The 27,414-nt window shown below is 38.4% G+C and overlaps 1 protein-coding gene across 1 annotated transcript in view; it reads right to left on the bottom strand.

The window, feature by feature from the left end:
• Positions 1–27,414, bottom strand: part of WARS2 (tryptophanyl tRNA synthetase 2, mitochondrial) — an 87,360-nt gene that overhangs the window by 34,423 nt on the left and 25,523 nt on the right. Inside the window, exon 2 of the mRNA XM_022583944.3 lies at positions 11,307–11,564. Within this exon, the coding sequence (XP_022439652.2) occupies positions 11,307–11,564 (258 nt within the window). The remainder of the gene's footprint in view (positions 1–11,306; positions 11,565–27,414) is intronic.

Genomic DNA, 27,414 nt, shown 5'->3' with positions numbered 1-27,414 from the left:
GCATAGATGAACCTGGAGGACAGTATGTTAGGTGAAATGAGCCCAGTCACAAAAAGACAAATACTGTATGATTTTACTCATATGAATTATCTAGAACAGTCAGACTCATAGAGACAGAAAGCAGAATGGTGGTTGCCAGGGTCTGGAGGTTGGGGGGAGGGGAGGAAATAGCTGTTTAATGGGTACAGAATTTCAGTTTCGCAAGATGAAACAGTTCTGGAGATTGGTTGCACAGTAACATGAATATATTTAACACAACTGAATTGTACACTTAAAAAATGGTTAAGATGGTACATTTTATATTCATGTATTTTACCTCAGTTTAAAAAAAAACGTCTGTGTAAAGAAAAACTATAAACATATATCTAAGGTTGGGAAAAAGTAGTTAATGTTATGTTATGTGAATTTCATCCCAAATTATTTTAAAAATTCAAGTGGAGGGGCTGGTTAGAGGTAAAAAGGAAAGATCTGGTTTCAGATATGTTGAAATTGAGATTTTGGAAAGATATCCAGAGAGAGAAGTCTAGAAGACTGCTAGAAACACAAAAAACTAGGAAGAAAGGTCAGGGAAAGAGACAAGATTTGAGAGAAAATGGCTGAAAGTTATAGAAGTAGATGAGACTTCAAGAGGGCAGAAAAAATAAAAAATATGGAATAGATCTATCTATGTATCTATCTATGTATCTGTCTATCTACCTATCTATCTACCTACCTACCTACCTACCTCAGGACAGAATTCTGGAGATTAAAAGGAATGAGCAGTTAATATATCAATGAATCAGAGTAGTAAAGAAGTATAAGAAGAAAAGACTAAGCACAGGTAAATTAGAGGTCACATTGTGTTTCATTAAAAAAAAAAACACAGCACAACCCTGGGTTGTGTTCTTTATCCTGTAGTATATAACAAATAAGTACAAAATATGTTTGTAAATGATGTCTCTCCCTACATATATTTGTTATTGTTTTGATTTGGATAAATAATGTTTAAACAAGGAAAAACATGAATTAAAAAATCATCTAAAAACAAACAAAAATGATGAAAGTCTTAAATCATAAGATGATTTTCATATTCTTAAACTCTTTTCAACTGTTGACTAAAATTCCCTAAAATTCTTGGCAGTAAAGATCCCTTCAGTCTAATTCAAAGCACTATCCTCGGCAAAGCTGCTCTCTTTATTTAAAAAATTAATTTATTTTTATTTTCGGCTGCGTTGTGTCTTTGTTGCTGTGCACAGGCTTTCTCTAGTTGTGGCAAGCGGGGGCTACTCTTCATTGTGGTGCGCGGGCTTCTCATTGCGGTGGCTTCTCTTGTTGTGGAGCATGGGCTCTAGGCACGTGGGCTTCAGTAGTTGTGGCACACGGGCTCAGTAGTTGTGGCACACGGGCTTAGTTGCTCCGTGGTATGTGGGATCTTCCCGGACCAGGGCTCGAACCCATGTCCCCTGCATTGGCAGGCAGATTCTTAACACTGTGCCACCAGGGAAGTCCCAGAGCTACTCTTTTTTAATACTTTCCTTGGAGCAGGGTCAACAGTTGCAACACTTGGTTTCATGGGGCTTTTTGCTGGTTTTACAAGTTTAGGGAACATGTTACAACAGCAAACAAATTATTAGTTTACTGACTAAACTTGTGAGCAGGTTGTTTCTTGGTTTCACTGTGAATGGGTGACTCAAAGCTCAGATGAAATTTTTATGCCATATTTATTTTGCCTTTGTATTTTAAATGCTTGAATGACAACTATATTGAAATACCTGTAGCGTTCTCACACAGTTCTGTGGGTTCTTCTTTTCTTTTGACTTATATATCCTAAGTGCCTACTCATTAAAAAAATTTTTTTAATACTAAGTCAACTTTAGTGAGGCATAAAGTGCAAACAATAAGATGGACCCATTTTAGCTGCTCAGTCCATGGAGTTCTGACAAATCTATACATGTGTAACCATCACACCAGTCAAGATATAGAACAGTTCAATGTCCCCCAAAAGTTCCCTCACACAGTTTTGCAGTTTATTCCTCACCCTTCCCTCATCCCTGCTCCTGGAAACCACTGATCTGTTTTTTGTTATTATGGATTAGTTCTGCCTGTTCTAGAATATCATATAAATGTCAGTATATAATATGAATTCTTCTGTTCTTGGCTTCTTTCAGCATAATGTTTCTGCTATTCTTTCATGTTGTTACAGACTCCTTTTCACTGTTTAATAATATTCCATTGATTGAATATTCTACAATTATTTATTCATTCATTGATGGACGTTTGGGTTGTTTTTAGTTTGGAACTATTGTGAGCAAAAACACTATGAACACTTACGTATAAGTCATTTTGCAGGCAATGTTTGCATTTTTCTTTGGTAAATACCTAGGAGTGAAACTGCTGTGTCACTTGGTAAGTGTATGTTTAATTTTATAAGAAATTGTCATTTTATACTCTTAACAGCAATGTATGAGTTCATGTTGTTCCACATCCTTACCAAAACTTAGCACTATCAGTATTTTTAATTTTAGTCATTCAAGTGGGTAAAATGGGTTTTAGAAAAAGAGTCATGCATTTGGAAATTAAAACACATATTTCTAAATAAATCACAGATCAGACAAGAAATAACAGAAATTAGAAATCATTTACAAATGAGTTATAGTGAAAATACTACATATCACAACTTTGTAGATGCTGATAAAACAGTACTTAGAAGGAAATGAGTATTTATAATTATATTAGAAAAGAAGAATGGCTAAAAATTAATGAGGTCCACTTAAGAAGTTAGAAAAATAACAACAAAGTAATTTCAAAGAAAACAGAAGCAAGAGAGGAAACAATGAAACTAATGAAATAGAAAAGAAAGGTATGATAGAGAGGCTCACAAAACCAAAAATGCAAATTAAAACAAGATAGCATATTCTATCCTTTATAATGGCAAAAGTAAAATGTCTAATTATACCAAATATTGCCATAGACCAAAAGGAACTCTTCACTTGTTGGGAATGTAAATTGGAATACCAATTTGGAGAGCAATCTAGCAATATCCACTAACACTGATGATATATATACATGTCATATATCCTCATGATTCCACTCTTATGTATGTACACCTAGAAAAGCCTTTCAGATGTACACAAAAAGCATATAGAAGTATGCCCACTGTAGTATTATTTGCAGTAACAAAAAAGTTGGAAAAAATCTAAATACGCTTTGCCAGGAAAATAGATAAATAAATTGTGATAGAGCCAGACAATAGAATATTGTAGAGCAGTCAAAATGAATAAATCTCGAACACATAACTAATGTTGCACACAAAAATATAGATGCAGGAAGATTTGTGCAGCATGATGCTATTTACATAAAGTTTTTAAACGTACAAAATAAATGATATGGATTGTTATGGCCAAATTATATGCAATACAAATAGAAACACGTACATGGGAATGATGAGTATTAAATTCAGTATAGTGGTTACCTCTGGGGAGGCAGGAAACATAATGGGGTTAGAGAGAGCTAAACAGAAAGTTTCGACTGTACTTGTAACGTTTCACAGACACATATACACTACTGACACTATGCATAAAACAGATAACTAATGAGAACCTACTGTATAGCACAGGGAACTCTACTCAGTGCTCTGTGGTGACCTAAATGGGAAGGAAATCCAAAAAAGAGGGGATATATGTATACGTATAGCTGATTCACTTTGCTATACAGCAGAAACTAACACAACATTGTAAAGCAACTGTACTCCAATAAAAATTAATTTTAAAAAACCCCAGAAACTACATGCAGCAACTATGCCAAAAGGTTAGCATTTCAAAAAGCAGCCATTTGCCTTCATACTTTTCTGAATGTCTGAAATATTTCTTAAAAAGTCCTGAAAAACCTTTGATAACAAACGCCTGTGAAAATAGTTTGTTATTGAGTATAAAGACAGGCACTGTCATTAATTTGATCTCCACCTTCGAAATCCGCTCTACCCTTAAACAAATCAAGGAGCCTGGGGTGGGGATAATATGTGTGTGGTGATGTAGGGTGAGAGAGAAAGTTAACATCTGCCAGGAATTATACATCATATTATTTAAATATCCCTATTATAGACATTAAAAAGGGGGTTCAGAGAGCTTCAGTAACTTGCCCAGTGTGTCACTACAAGAAGAGATCACAGTGAGATTCAAACTGTATGTGGCTTCAAAGCCCATACTCTTTCCACTACTGCCCTGATAGTAAAAAATAACTCTTCTTGGAGGTGTCATTAAGATATGGCCTAACCCTGTAGTCCAGGATGCAAGCAGCACAAATACTACAGCTTCTCATCAAGTCACACATGAGTATAGATCTAGGCAAGGAAGTGGTACTAGTGGAAACTTTTTAGAGAAGGAAATATAACATGAGGAGTTTGAGTTATATAATAATTTTCCTAACTTCTCTTTATTATTTATGCCATGGGCCATTTAGAACTTTTGTCTCTCCCTGGAAACTTTGGAAGTGACACCAATTTTACAAATAGATTCCTCAAGACCATTAACCTATATAGAGGTCTGTTTGCTTCCTTCCTATTACGAGTTGAATGTACACCTGTTGTTGGTAGCCTAACAACTTGAGAGTTTAACAAATACAAATATGTACTCAAATATGCTTCCAAAATTACTAGAATAAGTGAAAACACAAAAGATTCTCTGTCCTAGTTTAGGCTTTGGCTTTTTACCTCTAAGATAAGGGACAATGAGGGCTTCCCTGGTGGCGCAGTGGTTGAGAGTCTGCCTGCCGATGCAGGGGACATGGGTTCGTGCCCCGGTCTGGGAAGATCCCACATGCCGCGGAGCGGCTGAGCCTGCGCGTCCGGAGCCTGTGCTCCGCAACAGTGAGAGGCCCGCGTACCGCAAAAAAAAAAAAAAAAAAAAAAAAAATAAGATAAGGGACAATGAATGGGTCAGGTACAACTTTTGTTTGTATTCAGTGAGCCAAGATTCATGTAGTCAGTTCCTTTGGCCCTTATTCGGAAATTGGTTCCTCCATAGCCCCCTTTCCTTTATTGTTATTATTGATTTTAGTTTCCTGGGAAACAAAACCTACCTCTAATTAGAGAATGAGGCCACATTCCAAAGCTGCAGATTCCATTCTTCTCCCTCAACTCTTCCCTGGACTGTTTTGGACCCTCTGTAACATGATGTCTGATGGTCGAAAACTGTCCTTTTCTCCCAGCCTTGGCATAAAGCCAGTGCCTAAAGCTATGAACTCCAGCTTTTATCTTCCACCTGCAGGGTGATTCAATCCCAAGCAAAGTAACAACTAAAGATGTGGAAACATGCACCTCAGAGGCAGCTGTGGGAATCAGACTGGATCTGCACTCGGGCCTGCTAGAAATAAGAGACCACTGACTTTGGTATTGGCATGGAAACCTCTGCCAAGCACACACATAAGCAGGCAATCCCGCTCCCTCTCCCTCCCACTCTCTCTTTCTCTCACTCACACACACACACATGCGCACGTGCACACACACACCTTTCAGAGGAGAGGCTCTGTAAAATTCCCCACATATGGCAAACATACTGTAGGGGAAGCACCATGACTAGAGGCCGGTGGGAAAGAAAGAAAAAGAAAATAATGAGAAAAATCTTCAGTAAGTCTAAATCGTTCCAGTCAGACCGCTGAGAAAGAATGCAAAGGACTGGATAAAAATTATTGGTAAAATCAGCATTATAACATAGCTAAACTCTTTCCCTATTTCAAATAATTACTAGAACTTACTCTGGTGTCCAACAATGGCACCTGGGGAACTAGTCTTTATATTTATCTGTAAGTACTTTGCTTAACACAGTGGATATACATGAAAAGAGTCCTTACATAATATAAAAAGTATTTTTCTCTAACTCACAATTTCAAAAATTCTTCATTTTACTTGGAAATAATTGTCTGTGAGGAGATGTAGTTATAACTAATTTTAACTGGTATTGGCTCCCAACATTTTAATTCTAATTATTTTCTAAATTCCTATCATATTCAGTGATCAACTAAATGCTTAAATGTACTGCAAAATTCCCAATATAAAGAAATTAACAAAAAAACCTTGTTAAAATTACACAAATAACCTCTAATTTATGTTTTGTAAGTTAAGAATTGATTTATCAAATTTTCTCAAAATAAAACCAGAAGAGGGGCTTCCCTGGTGGCACAGTGGTTAGGAATCTGCCTGCCAATGCAGGGGACACAGGTTTGAGCCCTGGTCCGGGAAGATCCCACATGCCACGGAGCAACTAAGCCCATGCACCTAGAGCCCGTGCTCCGCAACAAGAGAAGCCACTGCAATGAGAAGCCCGCGCACTGCAACAAAGAGTAGCCCCTGCTCGCTGCAACTAGAGAAAGCCCACGCGCAGCAACGAAGATCCAATGCAGCCAAAAATAAATAAATAAAATAAATATATAAAAACAAACAAACAAACAAAAAACCCAGAAGAAAATACTCTAACTTCTGCTTTAAAGAATTATTGGTAAAAGTTAATCAGATCATTTGAACACAAAATAACCTGTGATAAAAAGTGGTGGAGTGGAAGAAACACTGACCTGATGTTCTCAGTGGCCTCATGCTTGAAGGGCTTTCTAGAAACTGAGTTTAAATTTTTACCTTGAGGGTAGGAGAGAGGTGCTGATGTATTTTAAGTAGAAAGATGACCGTGGCTACAATGTGGGGAATGGACCATCGATTTGTGAGACTGAAGCAGGAGTGAGAGGGTAATTTAGTAGTCCAGGGTCTTCAGGTCAGCTCTGGCTCTGCACTGCCCCTCTGCCATCAGCTCCTGAGGCAAAGGCATGGTGGGAGACCGAAAAATATTCTCTCCCCATGAGTACAGATCTTCCTCAACTTACAGTGGGGTTACGTCTTGATAAACACATGGTTAAGCTGAAAATATTCTAAGTTGAAAATGCATATAATACACCTAACCTACCGAACATCATAGCTTCACCGTGCTCAGAACACTTACATTAGCCCTATAGTTGGGCAAAATCATCCAGCACAAAGCCTATATTATAATAAAGTGTTCAATATCTCATGTAATTTATTGAATACTGTACTGAAAGTGAAAAACAGAATGGTTGTAAGTGTCTCGGTTGTTTACCGTGGTGATCTCGCGGCTGACCTGGAGCTGCAGCTCCCTGCTGCTGCCCAGTACCACAAGAGAATATCGTACTACATATTGCCAGCCTGGAAAAAGATCAACATCCAAAATTCAAAGTACAGCTTCTACTGAATGCATATTGCTTTCAAACCATCATAAGTTGAACCACTGTAAGTCAGAAACTGTCTATATAGCTTCTAAAAGTAGTGCCTTTTAGAAGAAGAAAGAGTCCTGGATTTGCCACCTACAAGCTGTTATGACCTCAGGTAGCTAATTAAGAAGATATTATTAAGCATTTACTAAGTACCAGGCACCTCTCAGATTTTCTGATTACTTAATCTCTTTATACCTTAATTTATTCATCTGTGAAAAAACAGTAATGCCTAACTCATGCACTGTTTTGAAGATTAAAAGAGAGGTCATATACATGAAACGGCTGGTAAATCTTACACGTTTAAAGATGCTCTATTTTCTTTTCAATCCTCCCTCTACTGAAAACTCCACAGGTTGATAAAGACAGTTGTTAATTAATTAACTTTTGGAAAGCAAGACATAAAATACAAACACCATGATGATTCTTTCACCTACTAGAACATGGCAAATATGGGGCCAGGTCTTTAAAATAATAATAGTTTCAAGGCGACTAGCTTAGTTAATATACTTCTACTTGAGAATGGTCCTAAGAAGCAAAAGCCAATACATGCCTTCACAGTTTCAAGATAAAGCATCAGGAAGAACTTCCCATCATCCTCCATGAACCGCTTGAAGCTTTACAGCATTCTAGAGGAACTGATATCTAGGCACTCCTTTCTAGGCACTCCATAGGCACTAAGTAAGCATCGTTTCTAGTCAAACTATTATAAATGGTGATAAGCAACTATGTAGGATGGCAGTTTATAGCCATTAAACATCAGCTAACACAGATTAGTGAAAAGAGGAAGCACAAAAAATTAAGGTTTACTTTTATGTCCAAAAGAGCTAATTTTATAGCAAATAAATGAAAACCTGATTAACATATCAAAGGCATGAAAAAAGTGGGAGCATACAAATGAACTTATCTACAAAACAGAGACAGACTCACAGTCACAGAGAACAGACTTGTGGTTGCCAATGGGGAAGGGGAGTGGGGGAGGGATGGAGTGAGAGTTTGGGGTTAGCAGATGCAAACTAGTATATATAGAATGCATAAACAACAAGGTGCTATGGTACAGCACAGGGAACTATATTCAATATTTATGTAATAAACCATAATGGAAAATAATATAAAAAAGAATGTATATATATGTATAACTGAATCACTTTGCTGTACAGCAGATATTAACACAACACTGTAAATCAACTATACTTCAATTAAAAAAATACATACCACATCAGGAAATAAAAAAAAAGAAAAAAGTGGGAGCATAAAAACCAAAGTTTAAAATTTTTTCTTAAGTGCATAAGGGTTAACTTTCCAGGAAATAAAACTTGATAAACAAATCAAAAGGCATGAAATAAAAAGAGACTTTAAGATCCATAATCAAATGTGATGCATAGACCTTGGTTGGATCATCATTCCAACAAGACAACATTTTGGAAGACATTTTGGAAGAATCAGCATAATTTGAACATGGACTGGGTATTAGAAGATAATATGGAATTATCATTAACTTGTTAGGTGTGATGACAGTATTGTGGTTATGTAAGAAAATTTCCTTAGTTTATAGAGAGGCATGCTGAAATATTTAGGGCATGAAATGTCATGATGTGTGGTATCTGCTATAAAATACTTCAACAAAGAAAACAACATTGGCGAGACAAATCACAAAATGTGAGTAAATGATGGGGGTAGAGTATACTCTTCTCTCTACTCTTCTGCATATATTTAAAGTTTTCTTTATTAAATATTTTAAAAAGGAAAGAAAATCTGATAAAATATCCAGTCCATCCGCTGAGTTGTAATAAGGTTGGTTGCCCGAGTTAAAGAAGGAAATGGCCCAGACCAAGCATGTCTTGAGGACAGAAAGACACCTGAGGAAGTCTTTAATACTGTCTTTGTGGGACAAATTGTGGAATGTGGGCTGATGAGTACTTCCTTCAAATTTTACTGGCAAACTATCGAAATTCCCCCAAGGGAGCTGAAGTCAGGGATGGTAGGAGGGGGAACTGGGAGCCAATTTAGAGGCCACTGAGGAAACAGGCAACACCAATTGCCTCCACTCTCTGACCTAGACCCACATAATGAGCTCACTAGTTTGGGAACCAGTGAGCTCATTTTGTAACATAAAAAAACCAAAGGGAAGGTGAATTTTTTTATCCCTCACTTATGAGAACGTGCTTACAAAGTCTCCCATATTGTGGGTTACTCTTTCAATTGCTATTTTGAACAACAATGTACCATGTGGAAGAAGATACCTCAATTACTGCAAATTTTATACATTTATGGAGGTCACAAAAATCCTTCACAAAGGAGAACAGTTTTAGAATATGGTAATCATTTCTGGGGCTATGAGCTCAAAGTGCAAGTACTGGATGTGACTGTAAATAAGCCTTTAATTTTAAAGGTCACTTTAAAAAGCAACTGACAAGTGGTTACTTTGTGGAGATTAGACATTTTCACCTACAAGAAGTATGGAAATAAGTACTGAGAATACAATTTTTAAAAAGAATATCACATAAGGATCAAAAAGAGCTTGTATCAAAAACAGCTAAGATGGAGTGAAGATGGTATGCTTTGGAAAATGCATTAGGTGACTCCAAAACTGGCTCTAAAGATGACCAGCATTATAATTTCAGAGATGGATGTGAAGAGTTTAGATAAACATTGCTTCAGGAAATATGAGAGGCACCTTCCTTTCAGAGAGAAGGTAGGAGTGCTTCTGAGGTAGGACAACCAAGAGGGTGAGAGATCTAGGGTAAGCTAATTTGAAGAAGGTAAGGCCTGTGGAACAAGGACCTGGAGGGTAAGGATGGTGCACAATTAATGTCTCCAAGTTTGGAAGAGCAGTCATGTGGAAGACAGAGTTGATTTATTATGTATTTTTAGCGAGGAGTTAAATGAGTGGCTAGAAGTTACAGGGAGGCGGGTGTTTGCTCAATATAAGCAAGTACTTGATAACAATTACATCTGTCCAAGATTGAATCTGAAAAGCCATACCTAAGGAAATGCTTCCTGACCAACTGTAAAAAAGGAAATTGAGGTAAATTGCTTTTATGGTCATTTTAATGATTAGATTCTATTATTCTATCACATTATCTCTAAGCTGGTAACAAGTTTAAGTTGATAACTGCATTTATTTTTTGAAGATACTCTTTTCATTGATTACATATTTTTAAATGGTTGCTCTGTGTGAATCATTACATTAAGTTCTGTGGGTGATTAAATAGATACAAAAATAATGATTGTCAGAAGTTTATGATCAAGAAAGGAGTTGTACACATGTATAACATGTTCCATACATGCATACATGTTAACACGTGCCAAAACATGTATAACATACCATTCCTTGGCTGGGGCTTTGTCACCAGGTTAAAGCAGACGTGTAATAAGGGCATGATCCAGTTAAAATTTTCACCTTCTTTGCTAGGGAGTCTCTTAAGCACCTTGTCTCTAGTCCAGGTTATCTGCCTGTCCAAGAGTAAACTGATTCATCCATAGTAAAGATATGAGTCAAATATTTTGGCTTTGTTCTAAAGCCTTTCTTGGCTTGGACTCAAGACACTGGACATTGTCTTCCAATTTCCCAGCTAGTTCTCTCAAATCTTCTCAAAAGTTATTATACGAAGAATGAACAATGGGAATTATCCAATAGGCCTTCCAAATGCAATACCCAATAAAGCAACATCGGAGTTACGTAAAACCATCAGTCGCTAAATTCTATCCCTCATCACCAGGAGACTAGTCAACAGCATGAATTCATCTGTTTGAATGCAACCCAGTACAGAAAAACAATTCCAGGGCTAGAAGTACTAATGGGATACAACTTTTCGGTTTATGAAGCATTATAAACTTACCTAGTACAGTGGAGGGAAAGTTGAAAATACTATTGCATTATACTAATACTCAATGATATGAATATAGGGAAAACATGAAAATGAAACAGTCGCACTTGATGAAGTCACACTTGAAGGGTCAAAAAAAAAATCAAAAACAGGAGTTATATAAACCATTCGATTTTTTTCCTCAATCTGAAAATAAATGTTTTCTCGGTTCTAATCTGAGAAGCTGACCTGAGATTGCTGGAAAAGGATGCTCTTCTCTGGGTTTATGCCGCAGGCGAGAAGAGCAGCCGTCATGTCCAAGATGCTCTGCCGGAGGACGGCTGGGTCTTGGGGGACAGTGATGGAATGTAGGTCAACGATGCTGTACAGCACGGAGTCATGCTCATCCTGTAATCTCACCCAGCTCTCAATGGCTCCCAGGTAATTGCCGAGGTGGGGGATTCCTGTAGGCTGAATGCCAGAAAATATTCGCTTCACGGAATCTTTCTGGAACAAAGGAAAACAAAACAACATTGCTTTTGAAGCAGAATCCATGAATCCTATGCCCATGTTTGATGGCTACGCAATTTTTTTAACTGCAATCTGACAGTCATCATCCTTAAATGCATTTATTTTGTAAAGCACTATGTTAGGTGCTATTAGGAGACGGAAATGATATTAAAAAAATCTTTTTTTGCACTCAAAAGCTTATAAACACAAAGGCACGTAAGAAAAGGTCTGTATCTCCAATCTAACTAGAGATAGAGGATATGCTTATGAAAATAAAAGTAACCGTACAGTATTACAACACAATTGTGACTGGTTTGGAAAGGTAAATAGTGGGGTACAGAAAAGAGTTCCCAAGAGGAAAAGATGACTGTGGTTCTGGTGGTCAGTTGCAGAGACTTCAGACATAGAATCAAATTTCACTGGAGATTAAAGGGGCTCCAGGGGTTTTTCACATGACTTCATTCATTTTGCAGTTAAGGCAATGAAGGCCTTAGCATTAGGGCTAAAGGCTACTCTTACTTAATTCAGTTTTCTTTAAAAATAAAAGAATTTGAAAAAGAAGAGATACATGTATATGTATAACTGAATCACTACGCTGTACACCTGAAACTAACACAACATTGTTAATCAACTGTACTCCAATATAAAATAAAAAAATAAAAATAATTGCTGATATTATAATTTAATGTGCAGGATCTGGGCTAAAAATTAGGAAACCTATACTCTATTTCTGATATTGCCTCTTGATAAAGTTATTTAACTTTTTCACGCTTCAGTATCCATTTACTTTTGATAAAATCACAGTTGGTTTCTTATTTCTTCAAACGAAGTTTTTAATTCTGCATAATTTTTTAAATTATAAAATCATTTTTGACATGGTCATGCTATCCCATTGGTCTATACTGTCTATTATTGAAGTTATAATAGAAAATGAGAAGAAAAAAAAATGTGCCTCTGTATTTGTAAGCTTTTGAGCACAACAAATTTTTTTTTTGTGTGTGGTACGCGGGCCTCTCACTGTTGTGGCCTCTCCCCTTGCGGAGCACAGGCTCCAGACGCGCAGGCTCAGCGGCCATGGCTCACGGGCCCAGCCTCTCCGTGGCATGTGGGATCCTCCCGGACCGGGGCATGAACCCGCGTCCCCTGCATCAGCAGGCGGACTCAACCACTGCGCCACCAGGGAAGCCCAGTGCAACAAATTTTTAAAAAATATTTTCTGTCTTTAATACAGATAAATGATAAAATACATCATTATCATTTTTAACAATAATAAAAAATTACTAATAACAACCATAATTTACTGGACAACTACTATGTTTCAGGCATTTATGCTCAGTGCTTTAATGCATTAATGTATTTATTCCTTATAATATATAATATGGTAGGCATATGATTACCTCTAATTTACAGATGAGAAAACTGAGGCTCACAAATATTAATAGATTGCCTTTGGCCACACAACTAATAGGTGGAACTGAAATTTCAAGTCAGGTATTACTGACTTCAAAGCTCATGTATGCTCCTTTCACTAGCTACCATGTTTTGCTTAAACACCATCTATTAAGACTTCATTACATTCATTGCATTATTTTAAAAAAAAAGTTATGGGGGAAGAAAAAGAATATTCTCTACACGTATATTTGTGTATTAAGTGCCAAGTCTCTCCAGCGTACGTAGCTAGGAGTTGAATTGCTGGATCATAAGGTATGCATATGCACCTTCAATTGTACTACAGCGTGCTAAACTATTCCCAAGTATCAGTACGTAACAACTTGCAGTTTCTACCACCAATTCCTATTGTTCCACATCCTCACCAACACTTTGCCAGTAGTTCTATTTTTAGCTAACTGAGGATATAGGGTAGAATCTCATTATGGTTTAACTGCATTTCTCTGATTATTTATTAGAGAAGTTGAGAACTCATGGTTTTTGGTATTTTTATTTCCTCTTCTGTGGAGAGGCTATTCAAGTTATTTTGCCTATTTTTCTCAGCTTGGATTATCTTTTCATTGATTTAAGAATTTTTGTATATTCTGGATCCTAATATTTTGTCAGTTACAGGTGTGGCCAATATATTCTCTCATTATGTGGCTATTTGCCTTTATGTTACCTTTTGGTGAAGAGATGTTCTTCAAATATATAATTTTTGACCAGATTTTTATGTCATAGAAGAAATCTTTTAATATCCTGAGTTCAGGAAGATATGTGTGTGTATATACATACATACATATATAAAGCATATGTATGTGCATGCTTTAAAGTTTTATCTTTCACATTTAAGTCTGTATCCATTTGGAGTTTTTTGCATATGGTGTGAGGTAGACATCTACTTTATTTTCTCTCCTTTTTTTCCCCCTATATGGATACCTAATTTTTCCATCGCCATTTATTGAAAAGATCCTTTCCCCACTGCTCTCTGGAATGCCACTTCAGCATAAACCAATTATCCCTATATGTCTGAGTCTGTATCTGGTCTTTCTATTCTGTCTCATTGGTTCATGGTCTATTTGTCTATGTCTGCACCAGTACCGCAGCTGCCTTTTTAATAAGTCTTGGGACCTGGTGGAGCAAGTCTTCCTACCTTCTTCTTCTTCTTCAAGAGTATCTAACCCACCCTTGGTCCTTTATACTTCTCAATACATTTTAGAGTCATCTTGCCAAGTTCCAAGAGAAAAAAAAAAGCAACCTGTTGGGGTTTTTGAATTGGGATTACATTGAGTCCATAGATTGCTTTGGGGAGAACCAACATCTTTATAATACTGGGTCCTCTCATCTAGAAAACCATATAGTTTATGAGGATCTAATGTAAAACACGATGACTATAGGATAACACTACATTGTATAATTGAAATTTGCTAAGAGAGTAGAACTCAAATGCTCTCTCACACACACAAAGACAAATATGTGAGGTGTTGGTTGTGTTAATAATTAACTAGGTGGGGGGGATCTTTTCACAATGTATATCAAATCACCATGGTATATGTACACTTTAAATATCTTACAATTTATTTGTCGATTATACATCAATAAAGTTGATTTTTTTTAAAAAAAGAATGTAACATTTAAAAAAGTCTTTATCTTTATATCTAATATTAGCTCCTAAGAGCTAATCTACTTTAGATGTGTGAGTGCCAAGACTACTTATATTTTGCCCTTCCCTTTTCCCTAGAATTTCAAATCCTACAGTCTATTTTCCTATATCTGCTTATTTTCCTCTCTATTACTGAGATAACAGCCCTAAAATAGAATGCTACATCATAGTTCCATGATCTAGAATTGTACTTGATATAAGCACTCAGGAGACCTAAGAGGTTTGTGGCTCTGAGAATATGAAAAATACCTTTTAAGTAACTGAGAACAAATATAATATTACCACTTAAAATCATACACATGTACATACACACATATGAGGCTCTCAAATGACTAACTCCCCAAATCATAATTCAGAGACATTACTCTAAAAATAGTTTGTAGCTGAGAACTGAGGCTGAGGGAGAGAGAGAGAGAGAAAGAGAAAGAAAGGGAGAGAGAAGAGTTAGCATAGAATAAGTACATATCAGTGAGGCTTCCTTCAGTACCTTAGGACCTTAACCAGCCCTGGGTTCCTGATATGGGAATAAGCAAAGGAGCTTTCAGTGAGGTAAAAAATGATTAATGGGCTTTTGGGACTGATTGATGAAGAGAGAAAGCAAAGCAGAAAAACAAGCTCTGAACTTAATAAATGAAGAGGAAAAAAAATGCCATCCAGAAATGCTTGACCTAGGATGAAAGGGGACTGTTTATGGTCATATAAAGGATTATAAGGGCCAATAATATCAAGCTGAGAAAAAAATATGAATATTTCCACACAAATTCCTCCATGTTCAAACTAAGGAATTATTCCCTGAGAGAAATGGAGAAACTAATTCTTGGGAAAACTAGAAGAGAAAAGCACTAGAGGACAGACTATGAGAAAAAAGAATTGTGACCGGTGGGAATGAACTAGACATGATCTAATACATCTTTTTCGTTCTCTAGTTTCTGTGATTCTATATATCCAGGCAGAGGGAATGATGTTATCAAGAAGTAAGAGCAACAAGAAATGTTTTGTTCAATTTTCAAGGAGCTATTAAAAAAATACAGGATCTAAATGAGAACTGGATTCCTGGTCTTAAAAATATACAGAGAGTGTCTTGCACTTCTGCGGTGAGTTTATGTTCCCGTCTGTTCCCCCTGCAAGAGTCAGCAGGCAGCCTGACAGCATGGCAGGGGAGATATGCCTGGTACCATGAAATCATGGGGCTGGAATGTGGAGTTTGGGTGGTGGGAGGATGGGGGTTCTGTGTTCAAAAGCACTAGAGTTGGAAAAGAATGAAAATGAAAGGAGCGTGGGCTTCCCAGTGGACAGGAGGCAAACCACAAAGAAAACAGCTTCAAGACTAGCCCACAGGCATTCGCTCATGGGGAAGTCTAGAGCATCAACCTTGAATCCCATCGCAACGCACAGAGAATAAAAAAAGGTGCATTTTACAAAATAGGTCTTCATTTTTATTTCAGGTGTATTTCCTTAGCAAACGCCACTTCCAATCAATACATGCATTGGCTCAATTTGTAACAGAATCAGCATTACCAATGGACAGCTTCAGCCCTGGGATTTGATATATTCCAGAAGACAGGGTGGGAGTTTGTATCAAAGAGAGAACAAATTTATCAATCTGACAGATGTAGCTAAAAGTGCTCCTGTCATAAGGTACTGAGCATATCCCAAGTTCATAATTATCATAATTTCAATTATTGCACCCAAAAGCAATTAAAAACTCCCAAGCTGCTAATCATGGCAAAAGATATTTTTTGTGATTAACTAAAGAGAGCTTCTGATTTTAATCCCAAGTGAATAAAAATACATCAAAAGAAGGCTGCCTACTAGCTTTGAAACACTTTCAACTTTGGTATGGTGGTGGGAACCAAAGACTTCAACTAAAGATTTCAAGATTCTTATTACAAAGTCCTGCTTGTGTCCAGCTGTAGCATCAATTGTGCATTCATCACACCTGTTTTAACTATAGTCGACGGCAGACCAAAAACTTGGCTGAGCAAGCACTATGTCTAATTGGTTCCATGAAAGGCATGTTATCATGGATTGCAATAAAAAAGGAATCAACAACATTAACAACTAATTTGGTTGAAAATTTCTTTTTGTAAGTCTATTTATTCTTCTAAATAAAAAATACAGCTTAAGAAGCTCTCTGTTGGTGCTTCTCAATTCTATCATGTATGTCACCCTACTATTTCAATCCTAGGCCCCTCGCATCTGTCTTCAACACTTTCTTGAAAATGTCTATACCACCAGTTAGTGATATAAGAGCTGAAACATAGGAGACCCGGCATAGAAAAATAGTACTTCGGTCCTGGCTGGGAGGATCCAGGTGCTTCTCTGAAGCTTTCTTTGGCCACAGCTCAGCATTGTTCTGCTACAGTCAGCTCTTTCTTCCAGAAAGTACAGAGGGCTCTGGGTCTGGAGAGAAAAAGCTGACTCAGCACCAAGAAAAAAAAAAAACTGGGTTCATTTCTGGTTAGAAATGAAACCAGATGCTCAGACCTAGGAATCAACATAGTAAATATTAATTCAATGTAAGAGAAAGCAGGTCTTATGTCACCCTCAAACAAGAAGCAATACGTCGGCCAACAATTAAAACTGCAGGAAAAAATTATTTTTAAAAAGAAAAAAGGAGAAAGGAGTGACTAATCCACTAGACTGTGAGTTCCATAAAAGCATAGATGAGAAGTACTTAGCAACGTATTATTAGGTCAGTGAAATAATTTGAAAGGAATAAACTTGGTTTTTTAAAAATGTTTTTTACAGACTTATTTAAGCCACTTCCAGATTTTAAGAGCTGTGCATCTATTTTCCTTCGGTGCACTGAGCTATCCTTCTATCCTGCAGTAGAATGCTTTTGCAGATGGATTTTCATTCTTGTGCTGAACTTTAGCTATCAGAAACATTCCCTGGCACTTGCATGGACCTCATCGGATGTGAAGGAGGTAGGAATTACTGGCCTTACTTTCCAGGAAAGGACACTGCAAGGTTAAGTAACCCTCACAAGATCACAGGCAGGTGGTTAGATTTGGAACCCAGCTCTCAGCCCTGGACACCGAGCTCTGTCCCCTTCCTGTGCACAGGGCTGCATCCAGTTTAGAACTTCCTGACCTCATGGTTGGTCTGGCCTTTAAGCATCCTCACTCCCACCCGCACCTCCCCTCCACACACACACGCTCTCAGAAAGGGAAGGTGTGCCACAGAGTCGTTTCCTGGAAGGCCCAGGCACACAGCTGGTGGCACACCTGGGACCAGAATCCAGACCTCCAGAGCTCTGCTCACCAGACCACATGACGCTTTTGCATATTTATCACGTTCTTTTCTTCTGCAGCTATTTCTTTTGTACCTCAGCATCTCTGTGGGCTTCTTTTCTTCAGGCCTTTTTTTCCGGTTTTCTTTCTTACTTGTCAAATATCACCTCAGTGAATGTCTCCCCATCACACAGAGATGATGAAATACAAAATCTGGGGACTTTGCCTCCTAGGAAAGACTGCATTGTCACCTCAGGGCAGCTAAGTTATGTTTAAATGCAAAGCTTATATGTAGGTACAGAATAAACTGGCAAGTCCTTTTAGTTTTTATTGGAAAAGTGACTAAAACTAGATTAATATATTATCTAAACACAACATAAATAATTATAATATGATATGTAGTGAGAAACACTTTTAATTTCTAATGACAATACTGCTTCCTAAACCAAACCATCCAGGGTCAAATTCTTGACATAAACATCTTAACCACCACTACATAATTTATTTTTTATATTGGATGGAACAGTAAATACAGGCAAGAGATCAAGAAGTACTAAAATTTTTAAAGTATAAAGAATGATCTGAAATGCTTATGAAAATACTAGTTTTTCCTCATAAGAAAATATGAACATTGATCTTAAAGTGTTAGAGAGATCATGCTGGAAAGATATGATTTTATCATTGCCTTTTGTGGCCAAATAAAGGTGTATCCTACCCATTATCTTTGGTCACAGATCCATGCCTGTCTGGCGGTCCCATCTTCAGCTGACTATCTGAGAACATTTATCCTTTTACAGCCGCTGAGAGATTTGGCTCTCCACACCTAAGTCCTCAGACTGTTACTAAATGTGTGGTTTTAAGATGTCTCTTTTTTAGTTACATGCCCATTTTCAAATGTAATATTCTTACCAGACATGTTTAATATGTAGAAGAGCCCAAAGAAATGCTTGGTGTATGGATAACAGGAGAGTCAGTGAGGGAGCCCCAGTAGGCAGCCCCCTGCGGGCTTGTCTGCCCTCACCCCTGCCAGCCTCTGAGGGGCTTCCTGGAGCACAGGTTTGAAAACAACTTGATTCAGGACATTTAAAAAATATTAATAGTTTGTTGAAAAAAAAAATGTTCTTCCTCAGGGTAGTGGGAAATATACAGAAGAAAGTTCTCAAAAAAAAAGTCTGGGACAAAAATGCACATACCACACACACAGACTTAGCTCTATGCATTAAGTCTTCTCATTTCTTCCTCTGGGTTAGGGTTCAAAGTTTATGTGGCAGTTAATCCCCTTCCCAGCTGTCCTCCATCATCCTCCACGAGAAGCTGACCTAGTTACTTGCCATTCTTGTATCGCTCATTCCCCTCTGCACTCAGACTGTTCCCTCATCCTGGATGTCCTTTGCCCCCTTCTCTGCCTGGAGAACTCCCCGTGGTCTTCAAGGCCTAACAATCTCTCCTTGATTCTAAACCTCTTAAACATACCTTCTCCCTACCAAACACACACACACACACACACACACACACACACACACACACACTGAGTCAGTCTCTCTCTCCAAGCAGAACAGATCCCTCTTTCATCGGTTCTTCATTATTGCACATATCACACGGGTAACTTGGTAAATATTTTCTTATTTGCTTAGGAAATATTTTCCCACCTAGAATATGAGCTCTCTAGGGCTGCGACTGCCTTTTTCATCTTTATATCCCCAGTATTTAGCAGTGTCAGGTACATTGTGAGGATCTAATAAATGTTAGTGGAATAAATGACAAATCTCCCACTCCTACTCCCCACTTTGGCTCCATGTAAAGGGCGAAATAACTATACACAAAATGAACCAGATGTTCCAGTTATAGGCAGTTCCTAAACAAGTTATGTTCTGAGAGCTCGTTTGAAAATTGGTTTTCTGAAACTCAGACACTCAATTCTTTAAATGGCAGTTACGGTCCTGGAAGGCTGCCCGTGGAAGCCTCACTGAACCCACAGTATTTCTGAAGAATGGTTTTAACAGCACCATTTCAGCTGCACCTAAACACCATTCATAAAATTGTTTCTGTGGGAAAGTGAAATCCAAGTTCTATTTTGGGACACTAGAGAATTACCTGCCCTGTGGTGGCTCTGATTTTAAAGCAGAAAGTGCTTAAGGGGAGCAATCTGGTAGGAAGAGCAGCTTGTATTTGCATACAGACTTTTAAAATTAGATGTATGATAATCTGGAGGTGGGGCAACATGTGGGCACTTCCTTCAGCATGATTAGCACTCCTAACACCGAAGTGTGTGTATATGGACTGTCCTGGAGGCGGCTGCCCCAGCCGCCATTGTTGGCAACAAAGGCGCAGAAGGAAGGTGGAAGGAAGGCATTGGAGCAGGGGTTCCCACAGTGTGTCTCCGTACCTGCAACATCACCAGAACAAGGACCTTGTTAGGAATGCAGATTCCTGGGCCCCAACCCAGACCTACTGACTCAGAAATTCTATGGGTGGACTTATCCCAGGACAAGAAATGACAAGAGTTTTGCAATCTGTCCTTTGACAAGCCTTCCAGGGGGTTCTGATGCCTGCTCCAGTTTGAGACGGGCTTTGGGACACCAATATCTAGTCTTAAAGTTCACTTCAACTATATAAAATGAGGTACAGATGAAAACCCTATGAATACAAAATAGAAGATACCTTCTAAGCCACCAGTTCTCAATCTTATCTGTACAGCGATCACCTGGGAGCTTTAAAAAAATACCGATGCCTGGGTCCCATCCTCAGAAATTCTGATTTAATCAGTTTGGGATTTGGCATGAGCATCGGGATTTTTTGTGTGTCCAGGACTGAAAAACCACTGTTCCAAGCCAACTACTACATAATTATTCTCCCAAACTGCCAATCTGACTGGAAACATGGGAACACACACACACACACACACACACACACACACACACACACACACGCAAATAGAGTGTAAAAATTTGAAAAGTTCACTTGCTTATAATTTATATTTCAAGGTAATAAAATCCCTGAGCATTTATGTATTAATGCATGGTCAGAGGCCCCTTTGACTTCAGGCAGTTCTAGTATCACATGAAGGTCAGCAGATTATTATGGTCAACAGCTTATGAAGATGTGGCTAGTGTGTCTACATTGGTGAGAAAAGACACCTGCGACAAGTAAGCACACCATCTTCCACCGTTAGGTAAATTGACTTAACAATGCCCAGTTCCATAAATCCTCATGGCTCAGACAGCACTAAGAAAATGATCCCACTAAGAAGGTTTTGACATCAGAATTGTCATGGATAAAATACAAAATTCTCTCTGCATAGGATGCTCTTTTCTACCCATCTCCCTGTGTGGCAAACTCTCTAACTCCCTCCAATCCCTACAGAGAGTCTGAATTCAACACTCAAGCAGCTGTAGGCAGGTCTCACGGTCAGCTCAGCTGGTTGAGGAAAGCCTGGACTAACAACTGATGGCCTTGGCTAAGCAAAGCTGAGATGCCAGAAATTTTTTTTTTTTTTGCGGTACACGGGCCTCTCACTGTTGTGGCCTCTCCCGTTGCGGAGCACAGGCTCCGGACGCGCAGGCCCAGCGGCCATGGCTCACGGGCCCAGCCACTCCGTGGTATGTGGGATCTTCCCGGACCGGGGCACGAACCCGTGTCCCCTGCATCGGCAGGCAGACTCTCAACCACTGCGCCACCAGGGAAGCCCTGCCAGAAATTTTTATACCCAACAAATGAAATAACTCCATGACTTCTCAAGTGTTCTGAACCTTTGAGAGAGACACAGTGTGAATTTCTTACAAGGTACTAATACTAAAAACAGAGAAAAAGTTTCTAAAGTTATTTTCCAGGCATAAAGATATTTCACCAAAAAAATCTTGTTGACTATCCTGACCACTACTAGGAGAAAGAAGTCTCATTTTCCAGTGAACCATGGCTCCCTTTCTCATCATCCAACCTGTAGACTGACACAACCCCCAGGGTTGTTTCAGCTGAAGCATTTGCTTCTGTTCAGACCCTCCTGTCAGCTCATATTGTTAAGTCAACTTTAGAATAAGTTAGAAAAATGACAAAGTCAAGCAGTAAAATATGACTGTGATAACTTGTCTGGTTATTTACCATGTTTAAGCAGCAGGATTTAGCACAGGTTGCCTGGGTTGAAGTCCTGGCTCTATTACTTATATGTTCTTGAGCATCTACAAAATGGGGATAATAATATACCAATCTCACAGGGTAGATGGGGGGGTATTGTGATGAGTTTATTCGTGTAAAGTGCTTAGTGCCTAGCATGTTCTCCATAAGTTATCTGATCATTTATGGGGGTCAAAATTTTAAGTGCTTAAATATTGTGACCCAACCATCCAACATACAGAAATCTGTCCTACAGAAATAATCATACTAGAATGTAAGGACACCTGGCATTCCCCATATGACTCTTTAACAACAAAAGAACTACAAGCAACTAAATGTCCATTAGTAGGGAACATATAAAATAAATAGTAATTTTATTTTTTATATGATGGAATACCATGCAGCAGATAAGAAGACTGTAAGTAGTGAGAGCAGAGTGGAGGTGAAGAGTCCCAGCTCTGGAGTCAGAGCACCAAGTCCAATACCAGCTCTGCACATACTAGCTGTGTTTCCTTGTGCAAGTCACAGAACCTCCTTATCTGTAAAATGGGTATAATAATAGCACCCTCCTCAAGGCCTGAGAACAATGCTTAGCCCACAGTGGTTCTATATAAACATTTGTTAAACAGATGACTGCTGACAAGGAAGAAGAATACACATTTAACTTACCCCAAGGATTGGGAATACACAATGACTACCTTTTCGACACTTTTGTACTATTTAACTTTTTTTTAAGGGCATGAACATTTTTTGCAGCCAAACTTAAAAAATATGCCTAGTTTTACTGCATATGACTTGATGATAATTAACTGACATATAATTACAAGAGTCTCATACCAGCAGGAATGTCAGTCAGTTATTATCATTTTCATTTTACATAATGGGAAATAAAGACATGAATAAAGTGAAGTGATTTATTAAGCTCACACATGAAGTTATTTGTAAGATGGAACTAGAACGGAAACAATATAGTGTAATAGAAAAGACATCCGTTTTGCGGATCAGACAGTGCTAGGTTCAAATTCCTTCTACATCTCCTAGCACCTTGCACAAATTATTTAATCTCTCTGAACCTCAGTTTTATTATATGAACAATGAGGTTAACAATAGTAATGGCTAATATTTATTGAGTGCTTACTATGTACAAAGTACTCTAGCAAGAGCTATGAATGCATTATCTCATTTAATCCTCTCAAAAAGCCTTATAAGGTAGGTAGTAGTATCAACTCTGCTTTATAGATGAGGAAACTGAGGCACAGAGGGGTTCAGTGAGTAGTGCATGGCTAATAAATAGTGGGGTCAGGACTTGAACATAAATAGATCAAATTCAGCTGTATATACTTCATTTGGTCCAGAGACCTGGTGTGGGTGAGTGAAGGCAAGGGATCCACTGCAGGACAGAGTGGACGCCTGGAGCCAGCATCCAGCCTCCCCTAGAAGCCAGACTCTCTGTAGATACTTCAGAGGGAGACTATGAGAATACAGCAAGGCACTCAAGAAATTATTTGCTTTTACCCCTCTGATCTAATAAATGATGCTACCTCCTAGAATGTACGACCTCAAATCTGCTTTAATTTTGTTATAATGAACTTCTAAGGAGACATGTGATTCTTTCTCTTGCACCATTCACAGTAAAGATAATTGCCCTGTGTACTTCTTATTTTCATTTAGAAGTGGTAGCCCGTACAGGGCAGGTGACAGGGACAGTGGTTCTTATTCATCTGGGCAGCAGCTTCAGTGCTAATTCTAAACACAGGTGGTGAGAGAGACAGCCAACAGGAAGGCGGAAAGAATCACTGCTGACATGTGCAACTGGGAAGATTGATGGTTTCCCTCTCTCTTTTTCCCCAATGCGTCGGCCTGGGGGCAGAGACGCAGGAGCTGCTGTGCTGGGGACAGTAAAATACACAGCACAATGTCTACCTTGCTGCAACGCTGATTAATGAGACTGAAATGACACAGAAAACAGGCAGTGCTTCGGAAGGAGAACTCACAGGCCTTTCTTTCTTTAATGATTTCAACAAAAGCAGTTCCCATAAACTGCTGGGTTTGAACTGGAATATCCCGTGGTTAGAGCAGGCAGGGGTGTATTTGGTGGAATGTGTGGAGCAAAGGGTGAGAGGGTAAGGGGAGTTTGTAATGAAGTAAATTCACTTGTGATCGGTGGGTACAAATCATAACAAATGAATTCCTCTCCTCTTTCTGCTTGGCTGAAAAATGCCATAAAATTTCAGGTAAAATAGCTATTTACTTACCTAACAGTGTAAAAAGGACATGAGAATACACCCAAAAAGATTTTTCACCCGGATAAAAGCACTCATTTAGTTTTTTAGAGCTCGGAGATCATATCACCAATTTTTCATGTTTTACCGCAGCTGCACGATGTATACATTAAAACACAGTATTTTCTTTTTGAGAAAAGATAAATTTTAACACTAAATATTATTTCTAGTACTTATTATTAACTACTTACAAGGCATATCCATTTGGATTTCCCACCAGCAGCTCTTCAAACTTAATACTATATCCAAAACCAAATCTATTGACTCATAACCTTCCAGTCTGCTCCCCACAAACCTGCTGGTCTGTATTTTCAATCCTGGCTAATGAGAGAACCATCCACAGTCTCCCAACTGTAGGAGTCACCCCAGATTCTTTCCTTACCCTCACCAGATTCTGTGAGTTAAAATCCTGCCTCCTTCAATCACTAGATATGTGATCTTTGGCAAGTATTTGTGCTTCAGTTTCTTCATCTGAAATCAACATTTTAATAGTACTATTTCATAGGATTATTATAAGAATGAAATACAGTAAGTCCCCTACATACGAACCTGCAAGTCTGAACTTTCAAAGATGTGAACATGCGTTTGCGTGTCCAATCACATAAGTTAGTTTGTGTGTCTGGAGTAGTCACGTGCGTGCATCCTCTACAAGTGGTTGTGCTTTTGTGTACTTTATTGTACAGTACTGTATAGATTACAGTACTGTACAGTATCTTTATTTCAAGCCCAGGATGTCTGGAAGCAAGCGTAAAAGCAGCTGTGATAGAGCTGGTACTACTGTACTTTTCAAGGTATTGTACTGTAAGATTTAAAATGTTTTCTTTATTTTGTGTGTCTGTCTTTTATATATTATTTGTGTGAAAAGTATTATAAACCTACTACAGTACAGTACTACATAGATGATTGTGTTAGTTGGGTACCTAGGCTAACTTTGTTGGACTTAAAAACCAATTGGACTTAGCACGCTCTCAGAACGGGATTCGTTCCTATGTAGGGGACTTACTGTATATTAGTACATAAAAAGTGCTTAGAGTAGTGCCTGGCACGTAAAAAGTGCTCAATAAATATTAGCTAAGATTGATCTTAAATGTGCTCACCATATATATATACACACACACATATATACAAATATATATATATATATAATTATATGGGGTGGTGGCTGTGTTAACTAACTTCATTGAGGTAACCACTTCACAATACACACATGTAACAAACCATTAGGTTGTTCACTTTAAATGTACAAAATGTCAATTATATCTTAAGCTGGAAAAAAATTAGCTATTATTATTAACATTATCTAATCAATTGCTAAATCTTCAGGGATGTTATCCAACAAAACTTCACTTCTCCCTCTCTATCAACATAGTCTAATCCCCAATCACCTCACCTGTGCTGTATCAGTAGCTTCTATCTGCCTTCTATATCCTCCATACCACTACCTGAACTATCTTTTTTTTTTTTTTTTGGTACGCGGGCCTCTCACTGTTGTGGCCTCTCCCGTTGCGGAGCACAGGCTCCGGATGCACAGGCTCAGCGGCCATGGCTCACGGGCCCAGCTGCTCCGCGGCATGTGGGATCTTCCCGGACCGGGGCACGAACCCGTGTCCCCTGCATTGGCAGGCGGACTCTCAAGCGCTGCGCAACCAGGGAAGCCCCTTATGTTTAATATTTTATAACATGCTATTTTTCATTCATCATCCTAGCATTAGAGCCAATATCATATTCAACTGAAACCACAAGTTATCTTTAGGATCTATAATTTAAAACCCAAAATGTAAAGAATATTTATGTATCAACTGATATTATTCTAGGTCAGATTAAATTTACAGCATTTCCATTGCTGGGTATAGTGGCTTGAATATGTGCCCCCAAAATTCATGTCTATCTAGAACCTCAGAGTGCGACCTTACTTGGAAATGGGGTCTTTGCAGATGTAATCAGTTAAGATGAGGTCATACTCGATCAGAGTGGGCCCTAAATCCAGTGACTAGTGTCTTTATACGGAGAGGAGAAGACACAATAGAGACATAGAGGGAAAAAAGGTCATGCCGAAGGAAGCAGAGATTGGAGTGACGTAGCTACGAGTCAAGGAATGCCAATGTTTGCAAGGAGTCACCAGAATCTAGAAAGAATCCAGGAAGGATTCTTCCTTAGAGCCCCTGCAGAAGAGCATGGACTTGCTGACACCTTGATTTCAGACTCCTAGCCACCAGAAATGTGAGAGAATAAATTTCTGTTGTTTTAAGCCATCTGGTTTGTGGTACTTAGTTATGGCAGCCTTAGAGAATACACTTGGCTAACGTGGTAAACTGATATGGTGAGTCTTTCAGGATCTGTAACTTGCCAGGTTACTGAGCATCTTCTCCAGAGCGGCACAAGCCCATGCTGGGGCAAGGCAGAGTAGAACATGAGCATTCTGCATTGGCTATGATGACTGGCCAAACCACAACCACATATATAATACATAGGTAGTGTGCTGAGGTGCAGGAAGCATTATTGGCTAGAGCACATCAAATAAACAAACAGCTAAGATCAACTACAGGGATGTAATCCTAAATGAGATGCTGTTACTTTGTTCTGGGAGAAACAAAATTCTAGGATCATATTTGCACTGATTCCATAAAATTACTGTACATAGCTAGCTTTGCTCCATTTATTCCTTCCATTTAAAAAGTACCTCTGAAATTTTCCCTGTGCTGTAATCACTCAGAAAAATGTAAATTTACACTCAGCAAATACCATTTCCTTTGGTCAAAAAAATATTGATTGTGCACCATTTTTCTGATGAAGTAGTATGATACACACTATTTGAACTGCCGTGATCTATTGTTGTTCTCCTCTGAAAGGACTTTTTTTCTTTGAAACCTTAAGAGATTATTTTTTGGCATAATTACTCCAGTCCAAATGGTTTTGAGATATAGGTTTTCTTAGATAATAAACTGAACTATTTATTTTAAAAACCAAGAAAACGTGTCTATAATTTTTCTTTGAAGCTGTTTAGAAATAATTTTTTTGGGGGGGGCGGGCTGTGCCGCACGGCTTGTGGGATCTCAGTTCCCCGACCAGTGATTGAACCCAGGCCCTTGGCAGTGAAAGCGTGGAGTCCGAACCACTGGACTACCAGG

This window comes from Delphinapterus leucas, chromosome 1, assembly GCF_059928025.1.
Source record: "Delphinapterus leucas isolate spDelLeu-1000000601 "Yukka" chromosome 1, BTC_Dleu_Yukka2, whole genome shotgun sequence".
NCBI lineage: Eukaryota > Metazoa > Chordata > Mammalia > Artiodactyla > Monodontidae > Delphinapterus > Delphinapterus leucas.
The sequence above is the reverse complement of the archived record's forward strand: the minus strand, read 5'-3'. Positions and strand labels throughout refer to the sequence as shown.